General features: G+C 30.9%; 1 protein-coding gene and 1 long non-coding RNA gene across 2 annotated transcripts; both read left to right on the top strand.

Moving 5' to 3' along the window:
* Window positions 1-3,076: 3,076 nt before the first annotated feature.
* On the top strand, window positions 3,077-5,012 carry LOC146993963 (uncharacterized). Its single transcript, XR_015043833.1, has 2 exons — window positions 3,077-3,242; window positions 4,104-5,012. It is a non-coding gene; the product is annotated as an uncharacterized LOC146993963 (long non-coding RNA).
* Window positions 5,013-15,273: 10,261 nt separating this feature from the next.
* On the top strand, window positions 15,274-21,037 carry LOC146993962 (uncharacterized). The gene has a single exon (XM_085826673.1). It carries the CDS (start codon window positions 16,322-16,324, stop codon window positions 17,369-17,371), a length of 1,050 nt encoding a protein of 349 aa, XP_085682799.1. The 5' UTR covers window positions 15,274-16,321; the 3' UTR covers window positions 17,372-21,037.
* Window positions 21,038-22,066: the final 1,029 nt, after the last annotated feature.

The raw sequence follows: 22,066 nt of genomic DNA, 5'->3' as shown, positions 1-22,066 counted from the left end.
GCACACAAATGCACTGCAATTCTTATTTCTTTATCTGAAGTTGTCTAGAAGTGGATTTTATTAAAATTGCTGTATTGGCACACATACAATTTTTTGTATAGTGACTTGAGAGCTGGATAAGTTTTCCGAACAATCTCGTCTGGTTTACTCACGTCGCTGAATTTTGGAATAAATGCATCACATTTATTGCTGAGTATTACCTTCCAGAATTTTCCTACTGTTAATATATACATCAGCAGTCAATTGGTGAATTGTTCTCCTCTTTCTCAAATACACTCCGCCGACAAACAATAACTAATCATTAAAGCACTTATAATAATTTAAATTAACGAAACAGCACCACAATTCTTTCGAAAGCGCGCCATAGTAGCCATTTTAAAAGTAGGGTATATCGTCTTCCTATTTGCCAGGTGAAACTAGTCGATATTTTCGTTACGTCAGAAATTCGAAAAGTGGGGTAGGGTTCGGAAATATGCCGCATCGTACGACAAATGCCAGTAACAAAATGAATTTGTGAGTATAAACTCGGTATTTCGTGTCTACCGATGTACCCGCTCGGTAACGAATACATGCGGTTTGCTTCGGCTCTATTCGATACAATTGCGTGAAGAACCCAGGAATAAATGGAAAGGGCTAGTTCATTTCTTTGTTTGACTCCTCACCGACGCGTAATAAAGAGGGCTTATCCGGCAGTAATCTGACGTCACTGTCCTGCAACTGTTCTGATGTCCCGCGTTTAAAACTGTACTTTCATTCAGCTGCGAGACGATTTTCTAGAGTTTGCATATCCCAAATTAGTTTTAATCATATATATTTGTTTTCTAATAATGTATATATATATAATATTATTCAGGTTTCGTTTTAAATTCTATACTGTATCGTTTATGTAATATGGTTCTTTTCGCTGTAGCAGCTTGCTGTAATACTTATAGAAATACTAAAGGATGAGATATTGTATTTCATGGGACCAAAGAACTCAAATGATAATTTCTTTTTGACGAAAGAATGGATACAAAAATGTCAAAGACAAGATTCTATTAATGTGAAGAGCAGAAAAATCTGCGGCAAATATTTTCTATGCAGTGCTTATGAAGATGATATGAAAAATATCTTATTTGGATAGCCACAAAAAGAAACTGTTGAAATGTAATGCTTTGCCGTAAGTAAATTTAACGTGTGCAGTAAACGAAATAACACAAAAAATGGGAGACAGGAGAAAGGGAAACTAAATGTAGAGTACTTTTGAAAACTACACAAATTAAGCCCAAAGAAAATTGTCATACGTTGCATTGTCATGAGCGCTCTGTCATCTTAAAAGCTAAGATTTTTTTAAAGAAAAAAATGGGAATTCCTTTACCTAGTATTAGCAAATTAAAGAGATGGTGCGCTAGATTTTCGTGTAATTCATTTGTTCGATGTTATGCAAATTGTATTTCTTTCTTTGTACCGAGGAGTGGCGCAGACGCAAATTTGTTAGGTTTTTAAAGCTCGCGTTTAGAGCTTTGAAGTTGCTGTGAATTACTGGAGTTTCAACTAAGCAGAGGTTCTTCTGAGTTTGTGTGGTAAGCCGCTACCGTCGGAGTTTGCAGTGTGGTCTTCGCTGTTCCTCAGCTAACTTACTGTTTGAAAGTCAATAAGATGTTTCGGTCGACATTATGACTCTGAGGTTTCTTGGGTTCTATACTGAAGTAATATCAAGCCAATTTACAGTCCACTATTTTTAAACAACGGAACGTACACCATTAATTAAAATTGATGTTCTTGCTCTTGAAATATGCGAATATTTGAATTCTATAGAAAAAATATGCGTTCTCAGCTTCCAAGAAATGCGTATCGAATCAAAACTCTACTATGACTCTTAACTGGACCAAATTCAAAGAGGACAGTTTGTTTTAATCACAGATCTCATTTCGTGCTCTGCCTAAAATTACTGAGAAACCACGTTTTACATAAAGGATTTGTGTTAGAAGTATTTAAATTTTTATATTATTAAAGCGGTTTTAAATAGAGATTCAGAGGAAATTTAATTGTATCACAAACTAAAATCGAATTATTTAATGGTCAAGGGAAACGAAAGAAAAAACGTCGCTCCAGCGAAAGCATTTTCTAGAACTACCGCAAAAAGTATACTCCACCTCACAAGAAATCAAAAGTATCTGACTTCTATGAGTTAATCGATCATTTTTTCGATGTTATGAATAGTACCAAAATAGTGCAAACATGAATAACTTTAACAAATACTTAACAAACTAAACTTTATCAAATACTTAACAAACTAATTTTGTTAACTAGTTGTTATTCTTATTTTATCCTTTGTAACTAATTATTGATTCGATTTTGTGCTAGATTAGCATTCTAGATAAAATATAATGGTATAAAACATTAAAGTATTTGGCATAAAAAGACCTGCCTCCTTAACTTCCCTTTTTGAAAAATTAAATAACTGTTTCAGGTACTGTGAGTAAAGCTATTTTGTCAAAATTAAGACAGCAATCTTCATATATTTATTTAAATGTAATACAGATGTAAATATAAATTACAAAATTATTAAAAAAATATCTATTATTATAGGAAGAGGAATATGCCGATGTAAAATTTACAATTAGGTAAAAAATCAAACTTAGATTAGCAGAAATTTTGGCAAATATGTCATCTATGTTTAAACTATGTCAATGTAAGCTAATTTTTTTGATTAATTTTAAATAGCTGTTATTGTAGTTATCTTAGAAGCAGTATAAAAATTCTCTCAGTTAGCATGCAGATAAGGAAATGATTATAAATAAACGCGGATTAAAAAAAAAAAACAAAAACCGGCAAATAAAACGAAAAATAAAAACGATGAAAACAGGGAATTCATCTATTATTTTAAAAGTGAGTAAGTATTGTTGAATTATTTAATGTTCAGTGTAAAATGCATACAGAAGTAACATTGTCTCATCCAAATTATAGATAGATTTCATACACAGCTCTAAGGCTCCTATATACCAGGCTGAATCATCAGGCATTCGCGTTCCCAAGTGGGAGATTTAATGGCGGCTGTGTAGTTACAGTGCAACAATTTTTTGTGTTTTTTTTTTTTTGTGTGTAAAATGGGCGGATGTACAGCTATTAATTGTTCAAATCATTCACGGAAAGGTCATACATTGGTAAAATTTCCTAAAAGTGAAGAAAGAAGAAAAATATGGGTAAATAATTGCCGAAGAGACAATTGGAAACCTGGTCCAGGTGCTGAACTTTGCTTAGTAAGTATAATGTTAATTACGCCTTCATTTAGAGTTTATATCTTCTCTGATGTTTATAATGTGCAAGTAAAGTGAAATTCTTGTGTACAATAACCTGAGTATCTGCTAATTTCTGTAATAATAGCTATAATTAAATTAGTCTAGGGTTAATGTACCCGTCGCCAAACATCGCCAATGTCGATGTTTTGAATGTGGAAAAGAAATTTCTCTTCTAATATAAAGCGCGGATTTTGCTTTCCTGTGCTAATTGTGGAATTTATAGTAATGTAACATGAAAATCATTAGCATATTGAAATTTATTAAAAAATAAATAATAATTTGGAAAGTCAAGATAAAATCTGAATGTTTGCTAAAGATATATGTAACATTATACTATAGTTGCAATATCGTTGGAATGATATGTAATTTTTTTCTTTATTTTATAATAACTATTGTTAAAAAGTTAGATGAGTTGTTTATGCACGGTGCCCACTACAGTTTCTTGGTTAAAATAACCTCCAGAATTTTGACATTGACATCTGAAGTCAATAGAATAAATTGAATAGTGTGAGACAAAATATATATAATCTGACTTCAATAATTGCAAGGATTGTGCAAGTTTATTTATAATCACAGTATTATACAATTTGGCAATGGAGTAAAGATTTAGAAATGAATGCAGAACATTCAAATTAGTATTTTCTTGTTTCTAATGTATAGAAATATAGTCTATTTTCCAGTATAAAAGTTTTACTTAAAAGTATGGGAAAGCAGATTTGTTTCATGCATGATCTTTATAATACTGGTATGAAATGAATGAATTTTAATCTGTAAACAATTTTTTGTTAATATTGAAATGCGTTTCTTTGGGTACATTTTTAGGCACTTGTGGATCATGTCAGACAACATGCAATAGAAAAAAGATGTCCGTGTGCATAAATTTTCCCATTGTGTTACTTCATTTTATCTAAATTTCAAGGATAATTCTTTTCATTTTTATATGGCATGTCATCAGTATAAAGGCTAGTGAAAATAAATTGGTATGTGTATCTGTTTTTGAAGTGTAATGCTTAAATAAAAAGATGGTGTGTGTTTCTTCATTTAAACAAAATTTCAAGGATAGTATTTTTCAGTGTTTGTTATTTCTCAATGTAAAGGGTAACAAGGGGAAAAAAACTGGTATGGTATATCTGTTTTTTAAGCATAATAATTTTATTTATTTCTTTAGTGATGCATATATAGAGAGAGAAGGTGTTTGGTCCAACTGAAGTTATAATAAATCTAATTTTATTAGATCTCTCCCTCCCCTCAGGTGTAGAAAATTTTCAAGTGCAGAAAGTTTATTTGCAGAATTAATTCATTTCTGATAAACTTATTATCATTAATTTTTTATATAACATGTTATTAAGTTATACATTTGACTACTGTGTAATAAAATTGTATTTAGAGCAAAAAATTAGCTATAATTTTGCATCTGGTGACTAATATCATATGCTTCTAAGAATATTACTTTAACTTTTTCCATAATTTTTGTATTTCAGGAACATGAAACTGTTATTTTGATATACTTAAATAATAAAAGTGTGTATCTGAATCAATTAATGGATACAAATATTTTACAGTTATTTTTAGAAGATATTTGCCATATCGCTTCTAATAATTCATAAAGTATGTTAAAATATAGGTAAATAATTTGGTGCAGAATTCAAATTTAGGGTTTAAAATATAGTGAATCATAAGACTAAATGATTTTTATTGTCATGATTTGCCTGGGCTTAAGAATGTACTTTTCGCCCGGTGGAAATTGTCATCAAACTGTCCTGAACAGGCTTTTTGTTGATAATAACTTCCAGGCTTATCAGTACCTCCTTTTGAGTGGAGGGTATGCAAATATAGTACCCAATTTAAATTACATTGTGATTGTAATAATATTGTGGTATTAAATAAGTGATTATAATTATAATTTAGGTAATTGCATTGTAATTATATTACATTGTATCTGTGAACTCTTAATTTCATTACTTTATGCAATTATGTTGTAAGTGCATAATCTAATTGCAATAATATAATCTATTCGCAATTACAAAATAATTATAAATACAGTTACATCTTAAATAGAGGCCATTTTAATACTTTTAAATTTTCACAAGATAACTTCCCATTAAGGTTCATTTGGAGGAAACTATGCAAATACTAAAAAAGAAGTTATGCAATTTACATATTTTGTACAGTACTTTCTTGTTATAATGCTGTTCAATATATCTTCAATACTTTTGTAAATTTAACGACATTCTTTGCAATCACTGTGGTGCTTTAAAAAGAAGTTTCTTAGTTATGCTTTCTAATAAGAATGGGTTTAAAATTAAGTATTATGTATAATAACTAGCAGTTAAAAAAACCTGACTGCATGAAAATGCTGTTGCTGTGTAAAATAAAAAATAAGCTTTCTTTTATGCTTTGAAATGAATTACATGTGGTTAAGTCGTCCTTTTACAATTTAAGAATGTGGTTAACACACATTCTTAAATTGGACAGGTTTTATCTAAATTATTAGTATAAAATATATAAACTATGAATTATTTTGTAACATAACTCAAATTACAAAATTCATTCTATATACGTTCAAAGTTATTAATTTTATGGAATAACTGTTTTTTAATTTAGGTAAAAATTGGATTTTTAGAAGTATTAGAAATACAATGCAACACAAAGGTGATCTGATTGAAGAGGAAGGACTTTTTATTACGGTTTCTAGTTCGTATTTATATTACATTTGATAAAAAGCATCCAAAACACAGAATGCTGTACTTTCTTCTTCCATATATGTTATGAAATATTTCACACATTTAAAAGAAAGTGTTTCTTCAGAATCTTGCACAATTATTTCCATATACATCAGACTTAAATGACAACATATTCTTAAGTTATTTTTTTAGTATGAATTTACAGTGTTTTTATGGAAATTTTTGTTAAAATGTCATTAATATAAATTTATTTGCACACTCTACGCTTTAATTATTTCCCCATTTGACACTATTGAAAGTTTTTATTCATATCTTATTTATTTTAGTCTGCTAACGAAACTGAAACATCTAAAGAATAAGTTATTTTGAATATGTTTACAAAATATACGCGAAATTTTTATTTAAAACGTCTATATACTATTCGAGAATTAATAAATTATCCGAAAAGTTTATATGCTGAATGCCGCGCGTCTATAAAATAAATCTTTAAAAAAACAGCAGACATTCAGCCAGCGTGTGCGATAAACGCGCCAAAATTGGCAGCGCTCATTTTAAACAGAGCTCATTTTAAACGTTGGTTCAAAAAAGCTAATTTCTATGTTGTGAATTGCATCTCCGCCCTCAGTGTCAGCATGAGTACGTCATCACTTCTCACTTTCTGCTCCAGGTAGAGCTACTAGAGAGCCTTAGCTTTATAGTAGCCTTAGCTCCAGGGAGAAGAGCCATGGACCTTATAAGAGATAGACTTGCCCAGTGGGCGGGGCGCGTGTCACCGACATGTCGGCAAGAAAGAGTAGGGACGATCTGGTTTACTTTAACACTGAAACCTATGGCGTTTGTATCACATAACTCTTTTTAATTATTAAACCTGATACGTTGCATAGTGATGAGATTATGAAAGCCACAGTTTTTTTCCAAATAGGATTTAATATGTCTCATTAAAGCACTTTTATCAGGCGTAATTCTTGTAAAAAGCATCTTTACTTTGGTAAAACTCTAAGCACACAATTTATGAACTTAATTTTGCGTAAAAATAAAGTAAAATTAAATAAGATTGATAGTAAGTGATCCTTTGAAATAAATAAGGTAAAATTAAACAAGATCTGATAACTTTTTCTAAAAATTTAATGAACATTTTCAGGCAGTGATTTTCCAAACTATAATAACATTACAAAACGATCATATTTATTTGATTATATGATCATTAAATTATTAACATTAAAGTGGATTAGTTATTTTAATAATTCATTAATTTCGGATCATAAATTACAGTAAATAAAAAAAATCTTATGCAGAACTAAGAATAAATTAAAAAAATAATCGCTATAAAATACAAGCAAAATTAATTATTACGGTTAAACACAATTTTAATATTAGAATTCAATGTATAAAATTTTTAAGGAGTCAAAGTGTTTATCACTATGAAGTACTATGAAATATAATTAAAATATAATTCCTTTATATATATTCTGCTATTATACTCATCTATAATTTTAAAAAAGCAGCACAATTTAGAATTTTAAACAAAACTTCCAAAAATTCGTTTTTAAATATTTTATTATATTTTACTTATTTACACCAATAAAAAGCATAAAAAATGCAAGAGAAAATTGCTTGTTTGAAATTTTGCATTAGTTCAGACTTAAAATATTATTTTCTAAAACAAATAGTTACAAATTTCCTTATAGCATAGGAAAAACTAAAGGAATATCCAGCCCTGAAAGCATGCACTAGCTTTATAATTATTTGGAACGTTAATTATGCTTGATAAATATGCTAAATTTTTAAAAATCAATCTCAATTTCAAAAATAAAAATATGTAGAAATTCTAATTTGTGAAATGAGGCGCTACAACCAGCTTTTCTTGACAATTATACAAGCTGCAATAGGCAACCAATGTTAAATTTCTGAAAGTCGTCCCTACTCCTCCGGATGTGATCAAGGTGACAGCCGGCAACGCCTCAGACGAGGGAGAAAACTCGTTTGGGTTAGTCTATTTCTTATAAGGTCCATGAGAAGAGCTCTATGAGCCAAAGCTGTTTCAAAAGAAGCGTCGTCACTCCCCTAATACTAGCTGCCGCCAGATAGGTTGACTGCAGCGCTAATTCAGTGCAGCGGTTGCGCTGTGAGTTGAAACCCTTCCCTCGTCTTTTTCTCCCCCCGTCACTCGTAAACAGAACTGCAATTGCAACTTGCGTTTTAGCACCGCTATTATAAGGAAACTTCTGGTTTTGTTTAAAAATTTAGTTTATTTAAAGTAAAACATTTAAATTGCAAATTACGTCGTTTTGGTTGAAAAAAATCCAGTAATATAAAAAATTTATAAAAATAATATAATTTAAAAAGAAGGTAAAATAATATAATTTAAAAAGAAAGTAAAATAAGAATAAAATAAATTTCTAAATATTCAAATATTTTTACTTTGCACCAGATGATTTTTTATAATAATGATGTAACAACTACATATGTATGTAATTTATTTTACAGCAAAAAATTTATAGAACCAATGTTTTTATATATGAGTAATTTTATTAAATAATTTCAAGAAACAGGCAATGAGTAGAAAATACAAAAAATTTTATTATTACTAGTAATAATACAAATAAAACTAACAAAATGTACTTAAAATTCTTTTACACCAAACTACAGTCTTTTTTTAAATAAAATATTAATGTATACATACAGTCAGAAAAACTGTTGATTTTAATACAAATAAATATTATTTTTGGATTTATTGCTAGATGATAATAACCTGGCTTGAAAACCAACTTACTTAACTCTTTATATCACCACACAAAATTGTAGCCATAACACCTTTAATTTTTTAAAAAACAAATGAGGAATTAGCATAAAATAATTATGAAGCATTACTACACTTTTCAGCAACTTCTTGATTAGATGTTCCAGACAGTGGCGTAAATAGAACTCTTGGGCCCCTATGCAAAAACATTTCCTGGGCCGCCTCTCCCAATAAATTTAATGTGCTTAAAAATAAAATAACATCAAGGATTCCTGAAGCCAATGTTTTCATGATGATTTTTATCACATCTGGATTAATTGTTAAAAAATAAAAGCACCTTCTTAGGGAACCAGTTAAAAGGTACATGAAGAAAGAATAAAAAGGAAAATATTTTCCCTTAACCAGCTGTTGAAATGCAAATTTGCTTTGGTCTCGGTATTTGACGCCAGATGATTTTAATTATTTAAGACTTTAATTTAGCAAACTTATAAATAATTAGTTATATTATAAACTGACAAAAATAATTGATAAATGTACAGAAAAGATATTACATTAATATATAGTACTCTGTGATTCACTCAGCTTACGAACATGATTTATGAAATAATATACAAGTAATAAATAAGAATTTTTATAATGTAAATGATACATTTGTTAAACTTCATAAACTTCATAAATAAAACTATTTGAATATATAATTTTTGTAGAAAATATGTATGGTAAAGTTTTTTTCTGTCCTTTTAAAAGAACTTTCGGTACACTCAACTACTTGAATACATTATTTTTATAAAAAAATATGAATGCTAAAGTTTTTTCTGTTTCCTTTTAATTTTCCTCATCCTGTACTGCTTGCTCTTCATCTCTAATTCTTCCCCGTCTCAATAAGTGTAATTATAACACTGGTGGTCAAAATTCATCATAAAGACAAAAATCCTTCTTTACTAAAATTTGTGTCTAACCTTCATTTCTGCAAAATTATTTATCAATACTTGAACATCCATTTCAGCTTCAACGCTCAATAGTGATAGATTTATTAACACCCAATCTTGTGTCATAGTGTTTCTTGAATATATTTTTATTATTGAAAATGACCTTAGTGAATCTTTACTTCAAGGTAACTCGGCGATTTTTTGGCGACCAACCCTGCGAATTTGTTTTTCGACGCCATTTTGTTTTAACGAAGCAAAGGCATTTTTTTTTTAAATTTTAACTTGGTATCCATGTACACAATGACCTATTTTCACTTCAAAAAAATCAGAGAATTGCACAAACTTGGCATTGCACATTCCCTTCACTTTAACCATGTACACATCAACCTGTTTTCACTTAACAAACACATAAATACTTGTTTAGGAAACAAGTATAAAGTTTCTTCATAATTAGTTAAAATAAAGTTGTATGAAACAAGTTTTGGATCAAAAAGCAAAAATCAGTTAGGAAAAGCAGATATATTTTAGGAGCATTAATATTTACGATCATTGCTGTTTTATTTGCATCTTGGAAAGCTATTTATGTCTCAGAAATTAATGATCTCAGATTTCCTGTCTTTACACTGCTTATAAATTAAGAAGTATCATTTTTTATCTTAATCAATAATTATTATTATTCCCTTATATAAACAAAGTTGAGAAGTGGAAACATAAGCTGCTTCACTTTTATATCTCTGTTAAAGTTTTGTAAATGTATATGTAACAAATATTTTCAATAATGCATTAAAACACTTAAAAAATAAATAACAAAATAATTGCCACCATAAAATACTGAAACAAGCATGAATACCAAAGTGATAATTAGATGTCATGCCATAATTGGTTCAAATGATTTGTATTGACACACAATTCACTTTGGAAATAAGAAAGCCCATTTTTGAAAAGATGTTTGGAAACTCATAAGAAATTATCTTCTGCAAATTTACCTTAAAATGGACATAATTCAATGCTGTACACATTAGAGCAATTTAGAATATCGAAAGTGAAAATGGAAAAAGCAATATTTTCATTTCCATTTACGAAATAACAAGTTGAACATTATTTCGAAATAACATTTACGAAATAACTGTTGACAAGTTAATAATTAATTTATTTTTTATTTTTATCAATACATTAAATTACGTTGTTTGCAATATAGAGCATAAAAATGACAGCTTTACAATAGTAATATACAATATGAATAATAAAATAGTATAATGGTTTAAGCAGTAGGTTAAATGAAAAGAAATATCCATGAGGAATATGCACACAATATTTACAACAGAAAGAATATATATTTCACACATTATTGTAGCATACTAACCATGAATACATAATAATATGAAAAAAAAAAAACCCTCAGCAATTCACACAAAGTAGCACATACACCCTTTGCTTTTAATTTAGTTAATTACATTTCTATTAATGTTTCCCCTTTTGTAGTTTTTTCAGATCTGTGTTATATTTACTAATTTTTCTATTTTTTTCCCGAAGATGAATTTTTTAAAAAAAAGCAGAGGCAAAAGATACAATCTTCTTTTTAACATCATTTGAATGAAGTTCACAGCACAAAAACTGAAACACTGGTAACTGTGATAACACATTTTTCAGATTTTGCAAAATGTTACATATTGGCAAGTGGTGGGAGAAAAAATTATTTGCTTTCTGAAGAAGTTCAGCAATGCATTTTGTCATGCTTTCTGACGGATGTGTCAATCCTCCTTCCGTTATATCCTGATTTTTATATTCTTTAAGGTATAAAAATAGAGTATGCTGCAGCATTGGCTTTGTTCTGTCTGTCAGTGAAATACTGCATATATCACACTCATTAAGATTCAAGGAATATAATACCTTTCTGGATAAATATCCACTCAGATAAGCAACAACATTTTGTGACAAATTATCAAGTCTTTCAAAACATGCATCCTGACAAGGGGAATCAAAATCATCATTACTTGTAATTTGTCCTTCTTTCACCTCCTCCTGTACTTCATTTTCCTCAATTGTAGTTGATGGTACTGCAGACAAAATGAAAAACATAAATTTATCCCCATCTAGCTCACAATTTGAAAACTTATTTGTGTTACAGAAAGAATTTACACATGCAATCTTGAAAAGTGAAGAAAATTCATAAGCAGATGGATTTGTACGATTGCCCCCACTCCCTCGGATACGACTGAAAAAATTTTCAAGACAATCCTGATTGCACCTCTTTGTCATAAAATATTCCCGTTCATGTAACATTTCTTCAGAAAGTTTTAGTATTGCTCTGAGAGTTTGCAACCAGCCTATTCTGCTACGTGGTCCTGAAGCATGCTTTCTTGGGCCATCTTGGTTTTGTGCAAGCGGTTGCAAAAAAACCCATGGTTCAACATATGCTATCATCTCTTTCCAAAAATTAATATGTGCAGAACTTTCTTTCACTGCACAATGGAGCTGTTTTCCTCTTAAAGGATTCTTTCGAGTTCCATTCATGGAGTCAAACAAATTGTCAATCTTTAGAATGAACTCTACTGTTGGAGCAGCACTTGCTTCTATCAGTCCAGACAAAATACACAGGTTCATTCCTGCTGCTACTGTGTGGCTGAACACTTGTGCAGCAAGAGCAACTTTCATGGAGTTTAATCCCATTGTATTTAAGTGTGCATCAGTCATTTTCGGTGCACAGCGAATAAGCAGTGTTTTATCTACTTCATGGAAGTCTCGAATGTATTTGAAAGATACGAATCCTTTACTTGTCTGCAGGTCATACTTCATAAGATTCCTCCTCAAATTTTTCAAAAGATGTGGTGGATCAAACAAACAATAAATAGTCTGTCCATTAAAATCAAAAAATGGTTTAAGAGAATCCACTCCTAAAATTCTAAACAACCTACTATTATTTCCCCCCTGGTCACAAACCAGAGCTTTAACTACGACATTAGCATCCGATAATTTTGTTAAAGCTTCTGTGAGTATTTCTCTCAGTCTTTCTGCATTTATTGCATGGTTGGAGAAGTAAAATCCAAGTGGAAGTTTCTTCTTGCTGGTTAAACTTCTCAGCATTAATACTAGTACATGATTTGCAATTGAATCACTGGGAAAACCACCTAAGTCCTCAAATCCAACTATGCGATCATTTTGTTTATCATGCACTAAACAGGGTTTCAATGACATCTCATCAAAGATCAATGCAAACATTCTTTCGTGATTTTCCTTATTTTGTAAAACTTGTTTTAGTGCTGATATGATATCTGCACTGATTCCTGTACATGACAATTTTGATGAGACAAAATGTTGAAGAGTTCGTTTAGCTGGAAGTTCAAGGAACTCTTTCAAAACACGATAAGCTGCCCGACTTTTGCTGTAGATGCGGTAGGCATCGATTTTATCTGAATGCGTAAAACGTCTTCTTTTTGTTTTCTGGGTATTCAATGTTACCTGGCGTTGAATAAAAGAAGATAATTTTTTACTAACTCCTTGACTGGAAAGGGTTTTTTCAAGAGAATGAGCTGTAGAAAATTTCTTCTTAGATGACACAAATTTTAATTTCAGCCGTCTTGCCATGTCACGATATTTTTAAACTTTTTTTGACAATTGTGATTTTCTGGGTGTGTATTTTTTCCCAGAATAATGTGACTTCGGTGTGCTACAGCTCACTGGTGTTGAAAATGACTTCTGTGGAATGAGAGACATTAAAGATGCGTTACAAGTTGAAAGTTCAGTGGAGCAGACATTTTGATAAAGATTATTGGGTCCTTGAACATTGGATATTAATTCCTGTTGAAAATCTGACTGATGATGTTCAGAACTTGGCACTGTGATATGATTTATCTCGGGCATTTTATCTCGAACTGAACCATTTGTCACAGAATTTGGCACTGTCATGTGACTTAACTCAGGCACTTTATGTGGAACCAAACCCTTTGTCACCTGGAGTTTTGTAGAACATGGTACTGCATTGTGTACTAAACGATGTTTAGTAGTGATATTAACGAAGCACCAGTCTTCAAAATGTACCATACATAGATAGGCTCTTTTGTGTAGGTCAGAGGCAGGAACACCCACAAGCTTTTCATTCTGCGAAGCCTCGACCCAAGCTTGACATCTAAAACAAAAAAAGATGGAAAATAAATAACTATACATATTAACTGCATTAGTTTAATGTATAATATAAATTGCATTAATTTAGTGTTCTGGAGATAACCCTAATACTGCCCCCTCTCCATGAAGCAATTTTACTTTTTTAAGCATCTATGAAACACCAGCATACTTTTAAATAACAGATAATGAAATATTGATTAATGTGAATTATCCCTCTCCCCTACATTTAAATTGAAGCCTGTATTTCCTGAAAAGATGAAAGCAAAAGTAGTGTCTTCATTGAACAATTTATTATAGGTTTGCCCCTAATCTTTTCCATGAAAATGTCATACGGACTAATACGATTTTTTTTTCTCATATCAAATAACAAAAATGAATAGAAAAAATAAATTTGACAATATTTTTTTCAATCTAAGGGGACCAAAACAGCAAATTTCATGGCCCACGGGAATCATCACGTTCACACAGTAAGAGTCATTTACTTTTTATCACTTTACTTGGATAAAACAACTTCATTATTCTATTGATACCCATTCTCCAATTACGTAATCGTTTACCTGTAATTTGGACATCCATATTTTGTTTACTATTGTAAACAGTGCATTTTGCCTACACCTTTATGATTGGTAAACTATTCCTAAAAATAGATTTACAAACTAAAAGCATGTTCTTTTATCAATCATTTCACCTTAACAATCAAAGATCATTTTTTTTTATTATTATTATAATTCACGCCAGTAGCTTAGTCTAGCATGCAGTTAATGTAAAAGTACTTTAATGTGTTTTGTTTCAAACATTTCTCTCTTAACACTTTTTGATTATCCAGATCACAAACAAAAGCAATACATTAACAACTTTTAAGTTGCTTCAAAAATAACACCATTACTTTTAACAGGGTTAGGTGGCTATAATGTGCCAAACCTAAAGGAACTGTAATATAAATAACTCTGGATGTGCAATATTGCGGGAAGAAAAGGTCTAAGCTTCACTTTTTTTTTGTTTCTGAACCGGCAAATAAACGCCAAACAAATAAATGGGCGATTCTGCACTTAAGCCGAATTTTTAAATATCAATTTTTGTTTCCGAGTTTGAGGTACTTTATAAATTTTTCAGCAAAAGTTCAGGATGAGATACAAATAAATTACATTTAACGAAATAATTTTTTATCACAAAAGTGGAAAGAAATCATAAAATAATTTAGTACTAACCTTTGTTCTTCCTTGGGAAATGTGTAGAAATGTATTCCATCACTTTTTGATTCAATCTTTCTATTACAGCCTTTAAATCTGCAGTAGCGATAAGCCATTATGTCAGAAAAATGAAAATAATAATGAAATTGGGTCTGAAAAGATCCGTTTGATAGAAACTGCAAAGAAAAATGTACGTGAGTCAAATCAATGCAGGAGCTCTTGAAACCAGCATGGGCATTACGTTCAAAAACAACTGTAAATGGGGAGCATGCGCAGTTCAATTAATTGTGTTTCCACAGCGCAACCACCAGGAGCGCTGCGATCGCGACAAAGCGCAGGTTCGTCCATTGAGCTGACGACGCTTTATTATATATACAGCTTTGCTATGAGCTAGCTCTCCTTAAGTCCACGAAGATTCCACTTGAAATACACGTGAGGCCAAAAGTTGATAGGAAGTAACTTAATGAATGTCAGAAGGAGAAATAAGTGGTACATTTTTTCTATAACGCGAAAAATATCTTAAAGGCACGTATTTCTTCTTATTAGGCCATGAATATTTACTGGCGCATTGTTATAGGTTTGACATGGTTTCATCTCTTTTATATGTAATTTGAAGTCATTGCTTCAAATGATTCATTCATTGATGAACAAACTAAGCTTTATGAGAGCTGAGAAAACATGTTAGCTCGCAATAAACAAACTTATTTTTCCTGAAAATCATGCCATATGTATGTCCTCTGTTCAAAATGTATTAGTGTTTTATGTCATGTGTGCATGCATCAACTACTTTGCTTAATCTAAACATTCCAGGTTCACTCCTGAAATTGTAACATCTCTCAGAACACCATGAGTTAGTGATAAATTCTTGATTATATTTCCAAAGGGACCTGTCCGTTTTTCAAATATATTTGAGTACAACTTGTATTGGAAATTTTCATGCGGAGAATGAGACTTCTTAAATGAGCTCATGCCTACTCTCCCAACAGAAAAGCATCACATATGTGAAATAGGTAAAAGTCATTTACACAGAAGCCTCAATAAAACCTGCATTTGCTTCTTAATGCAGGATAAGATGTAATCATAATGTGAGATATGTAATTAAATCATTTACAGATAACTCTACTTTCAAAGTCCATATGCTTATTCACACAAACTAGAAACCTCGTGTATGCAATGTGTAAGAAGTCATATAGCCTAAAGTGTCATTTAAACAATCCTATACGTACTGACATAGGAAAGAAACTTCGTGTATGGTCTATACAGCAAGTCATTTAAACAGTATGGTTCTTTAGACCAGAATCTGCATGTACATACAGGAGAAAAAATGTGTGTACAAGATATGTAATATTCGTTTGGACAAAAAACAACCTTAAACATGAATATGTTTATACACGCAGGAAAGAAACCTTATCTGTCTGAGATATGTAACAAACATAGTTTAAACAACCATATACTTATTCACACAGGAGAGAAACCTCATGTGTGTGAGGTATGTAATGAGTCATTTACTCAAAATTATCATTTAAACAAGCATATGCTTCTTCATGCAGGAGAGAAACCTCATGTGTGTAAGGTATGTAGCAAGTCATTGATGCAGATGTCAAAAGATGACTTAAAGAGACATATACTTATTCACACAGGAAAGAAACCTCATGTGTGCCAGGTGTGCAATAAATCATTTACTCAAAAAGGTAAACTAAACAAGCATATACTTATTCACACAGAAAAGAAACCACATGTGTGTGAGGTATGTAACAAGTCATTTACTCGGAAAGCTCGTTTAAATGAACATATCCTTATTCACACAGGAAGGAAACCTTATGTGTGTGCGGCATGTAACAAGTCATTTACTCGAGAATCTCGTCTAAATGAACATATACTTATTCATACAGGAGAGCCACCTCATGTGTGTGAGGTATGTAACAAGGTATTTACTCAAAAAGGTCATTTAAACAAGCATATGCTCCTTCACACAGGAGAGAGACCTCATGTGTGTGAGATATGTAACAAGTCATTTGCTCAAAATAGTCATTTAAACAAGCATATGCTTCTTCACACAGGAGAGAGACCTCATGTGTGTGAGGTATGTAACAGGTCATTTACTCAAAAAGTTACTTTAAATAAACATATGCTCTTTCATACAGGAGAGAGACCTCATGTGTGTGATGTATGTAACAAGTCATTTGTTCAAAAATATGATTTAAACAGACATATACTTGTTCACACACGAACAAAACCTCACGTGTGCGCGATATGCAATAAATCATTTACTCAAAAAGGTAATTTAAACAAGCATATGCTTCTTCATACAGGAGAGAAACCTCATGTGTGTGATGTGTGTAATAAGTCATTTGCTGAAAAATATAATTTGAAAAAGCATATACGTACTCACATTCGAGAGAAACTCCATGAGGTACATGTGTAACAAATCACTTGCGTTATAGAAAAATTGAAAGTGTATTGTGTACACACAATAAGAAGTCTAATGTTTTTTTTTTGTGGAAAAGTTAGATTAATACCTTTGCATGTCCAGTAAAGACTTGTCTATGCTATATAGAAATGGCTTTCTGTGTGGTGTATTCAACTTGTCATTTGATTTCAGTTCTTAATAAATTATTTATTTGTTTATACAAGAGAAAACCTGATGATTGCGAGATAAGTTGCAATTTAAACTGCTTCTGATTTAAAGCAACGTTCTTATCCCTATTATTTAAGGAGTAATGAAAATTAAAAACAACATATCTGACCTATGAAAAGTTAGACACTGATTATACTGTTCTGAATAAGAACATTTTATTGCTGTCACATTCCTCTCATTCAGGTAATATCATGGATTTGTTGAAAGCTTTAAATGTTGAACATTTTCATTTGAATGGAAATTTCATTCACATTTTGCATTGTAATCGACTTTTCAATACATTTTTCTAAAAAAGTGCAAAACATGAAATATGTCCTTTTGTGGTACTTTTAGTGCTGTAAGATTTAAGTATTTCTCTCCTCCGCATTAGCTTTTCTATTATTGAGAATGCATAGAATTCAGATTTTTGCAAGCTTATGTGTTCGGTATCGAATGTTTAAAACATTAATTTTGAACTGTTTTCTTGATGCTACTGTGCAGCTCGTAGTGTCTTTGAAAGGAATTGAAATTTCTTGAGGAAGTAAGTTTTATCTTTTTTTTATGGTATTTACATGTTAATGCAGCCTCCTTAATACAAGTTACCATATTTTCAGTATATGCCAAACTCTGGCAACATTGTGTATAACCATTCTTCCAGCAAACGTACTTATAATAATCCATTAATCAAGTACTGCCAATTTGTATGCATTCATTTTTGTGGTATTTCAAAGTCCAAAATTTTTTATAAAAGAATCATGATATTTTTTTGCCATAGTTTTAAAATATGGCTTTGCAGAATTTGTGAGCAATTTTTCCGCAATTCTGCGATAAAATTTCTGCAAGCACACAGAATTTTGATGAACATTTTTCAAATGGAACAATGAGGAAATGCTTTTTCTCATTAGCCAAGTTCTGCATGAACTCAGTTCTCCCATTTTTTTACGCAAAAACAGATTGCTGGGTATCTGAGGAGAAGAAAAGTGCAAAATGATAACAGAAAGAATTGAAAAAGAATCTGGTTTATTTTTTTATTCATCACGTAATCCTTTTTTTGTAATTCAAATTTCTATTCTCATGTATATTTTCTTTTCATATAGTGATAATTTTTACCAAAGAATACTAATTATTGACAGTTTGGGAATTTTTCTGAAATAAAGGCGCTTAAGCCAACTTGCACCTGATAAGTAACTTTAAAATTTTTATCTGTGCAAAATACAAAAATTGTGCTTTTATATATATATATGTATAGTTTCTTTCTTGCTCATGTGTCCATGCAATTATTTCAGATACGTTTATACGTATATTTCCCTGTTTATTTGACATCTGGTTCCTGCAGAATATGCTGACTGTCATGTTACCACCTTCAAATTCTTCTTGTTCTGAAATTCTGAAGAATGGTTAAATACTTCATAACGATGTGCAGGCTGTAGAAGTGCATTTTATTAAACTTGGCTTTTTTTATGTTAACACAAAATTTTAATATAGTTCTGAGCAGGGGTTGCAGCACATAAAAGTACACGGGCGGCGAAAATCAAGGGTGGTCGTATACTGATGATAACACAACTAAATATGTTTAATTCATTGTAAGTCTTTTTATACAATTTTTCATATGTAAGAACTTAGAGAGTATGAAAAAAAATTTTATTAATGATTGAGCTTTTTTTCTTTAAATATGGGGGAGGGCAGCAAACTTAAGAAAGTTGTGGACAGTCAATGACCTAGGAACAGCCTTGGCTGTATGATTAAGCTTAGCAATATGTTTCTCAACTTCAATAAGCTTTCAGTCACTTTTTGCATATATCAGTGCTGAAGTCCTATGTCCATCAAGTCCCATGTGGCATCTGGAAAATATCTTGTCCATAAATGTAAGATACAGTTGTTTACTGAATGTTAAGAAACGTTTTTAAATTGCCAGAAGAAAACATAATTTTAAATTTTCAAGGGCACACACTGGCTTTGTATATGCATTAACACTATGTATCAAAGTTACTAACTACATTGCATCGAAGTAGAGTCTAGTTTTTATCTTATAATTCCACCTTTGTTTTGGAAGTATTTGCACAGATCAACATTAAGAGAAATGGGAGCATAAATTTATTTTGAAATTTTCTGAGGAAGCATGATGAAATATTTCTTTTATAATTCAACTTAAGAATAGGAAAAAATCTGAAAACTTTTGTACTTTATTGTCTCTGTTGTTATTTTTAACTTAAGAGATATTCTGTGTAAAAATTATATTCAATTAATGTCTCAAACAGAACTCGGTTAATCTTTGGATTATGGTAACTTGGCAATTTTTTGGCGAAAATTTGGCGACCAACCCTGCTACAGCAACCTGTTAGTTTTTGTTTGGATGCCATTTTGTTTTCACAAAGTAAAAGCATTTTTTTTTTTACTCAACATTTCCAACGTTTTTTTCCAACAATCTGCTAGCCGATTTACGCTTATGCTAGAACTTTTATGGAACAAAAGTGCTTAATCATGACGAAGATTAGGTGCGAAATTGGGAGAAAGTGCCGAATCGCCCACTGCTTGCCGCGTTTTTAAGAATTGCACATACACGGTATCCATGTACACGATGACATATTTTCACTTAAAAAAAAATCCCACAATTGCACAAAAAGGGCATTGCGTACACTCTTGACTTCATCCATGTACACTGCTAAAGTCCTAGCTAGTAACCTTTATCGCCTTACCAAAATGTCGCCAAACTACCTGTTACCATATTCCAAAGATTAGCCCAGAACTCTTCTAACAGAAATAAGAATTCTAATCTGGCAAAACTATGTTCTTCGCAGAATATAATTTTGTCAGATTATAGTTTAGTTTTATTTCATGGAATTGATTGAAGTAATATTGCATCTGTTATACTCTGTTTGTTTTATTTAATAAATCATTGTTTAATTATTAATATAAATGTTTTTTGTCATTATTTACAGCCATAAAAGCTTTAGAAATAAATGTATTAAATTTAATCAGATATTGAAATATAAGAATTCTAAAATTTGTATTGTGAAAGTTTGCAATTGCATGTTTTAAATACCTTTTCCATATTTGAAAAGATTATTATGTTTTAAATCAAATATTAACTAATATGCATATGAAAAGTATGGAATGTAATGCGTGTTGCCAGTGCCACTTGAAAGAACCTTTTAAAAGTTAACTTTTACTGAAATAGCATTAGATTTACTTATTAATTTATTTCTAATACTTGGTACATCAAACATAATTGTAAAAGAACAGATTTTTGTCAAAAACTTTCTAAAGGGAACAATGAGGAAATGAGTTTGGTAGATAACCTGTGTTGGACTATGCTGAGCCTATGATGTCCTTCTGATACAAAACAGACCATTGTATGCTTGGGGAGAAGAATATTATAAAAAAATTCTAGAAGGATTTAAAGACAAATGTAAATGTTTCATTTTCTTAATGTATCATGTCGTCCTTATTTAATAATTAAAATTTATAATTTCATTTGCTGAAGTATATTCTTTTTTTCATGTGTTTTTCACAAACTTGCAAGAAATATTGTTAGTTTAGAAATCTTTCAAAAAATGTATGAAAACCGCCACCTTCCAGCCAATGATTGACATTTATCTTTTCAGCTATTAAAAAAAAATTCAACTAAGATGGTTTTGTTAATATGCAAATACCAAAATTTGTTTAAATATCTTGTCTTTTGTATTTCATAACTAATCAGTGTATTTAATTATCATACATCACTGCAAATACAGTCAAAAGTCGTTAATCCGGACCTCAAAGCTACAAACTTTCTGCGCATGCATCAACGCAATGCACGTAATACCTTTACGCATGCACATATACGTCTAAGCGTGTGCATAATACGTTTATGCATGTGCATTTATGTATAACGGACGGTATAAGCTAAAATTATCTAATTATCTACTATTTCAGTTAATGTTGCAGATTGCGTTGTTCCTTAATCTTCGAATTGGAACTGGCTTATTATTTTTTGCAGACTGTTAGAGCAACTTTATAAAAGTAAGTTGGAACTTTCGATTATGTCAAATAGAATTTTCGATGCTAGATCTACAAACGGAAAGCATGTTTCGATGTCCATAAAACAAAAAGTGGAATTGCTGCAAAATATGGATAAAGGCTCCTTTGTTTCACTAACCATTCCGAAATCTCTTTATCAATTTCATGCTGCTCTGCGCGGGGCTGGGGTGGAAATGTCGTGGCGCGCAATGAACTGGAAGTTTACCGGTCATGAGATTTTTTTGTCACTTAATATATGTTTAATGAAGGTGCATTTCAAGCAAAAATCTTGATGCATTTCTAAGGAATGAATATGTTACATACTGGTACAGATATCAAGTTCGTATCAAATGTCAGTTATGGATGTTGGCATGTAACATTCTCAAAGAACTGTGTAAAAATAAAAGAGATATATACAAATACTTAAGTTTGCATTTACTAAATATATATACACATATAAATTAGTGAATTTAAATCTAAATATACACTGGTGTGCAAAAATTA

This window comes from Stegodyphus dumicola, chromosome 11 (genome assembly GCF_044657685.1).
Source record: "Stegodyphus dumicola isolate Sdum_Otavi_A_Nest chromosome 11, ASM4465768v1".
Taxonomy (NCBI): domain Eukaryota; kingdom Metazoa; phylum Arthropoda; class Arachnida; order Araneae; family Eresidae; genus Stegodyphus; species Stegodyphus dumicola.
Note: the sequence above shows the minus strand (reverse complement) of the source record. Positions and strands in the feature narration are given on the sequence as shown.

Bases quoted from the DNA above. Each gene is read 5' to 3' on its own strand.
- LOC146993962 (XM_085826673.1), top strand. From the start codon at position 16,322: ATGAATATGTTTATACACGCAGGAAAGAAACCTTATCTGTCTGAGATA.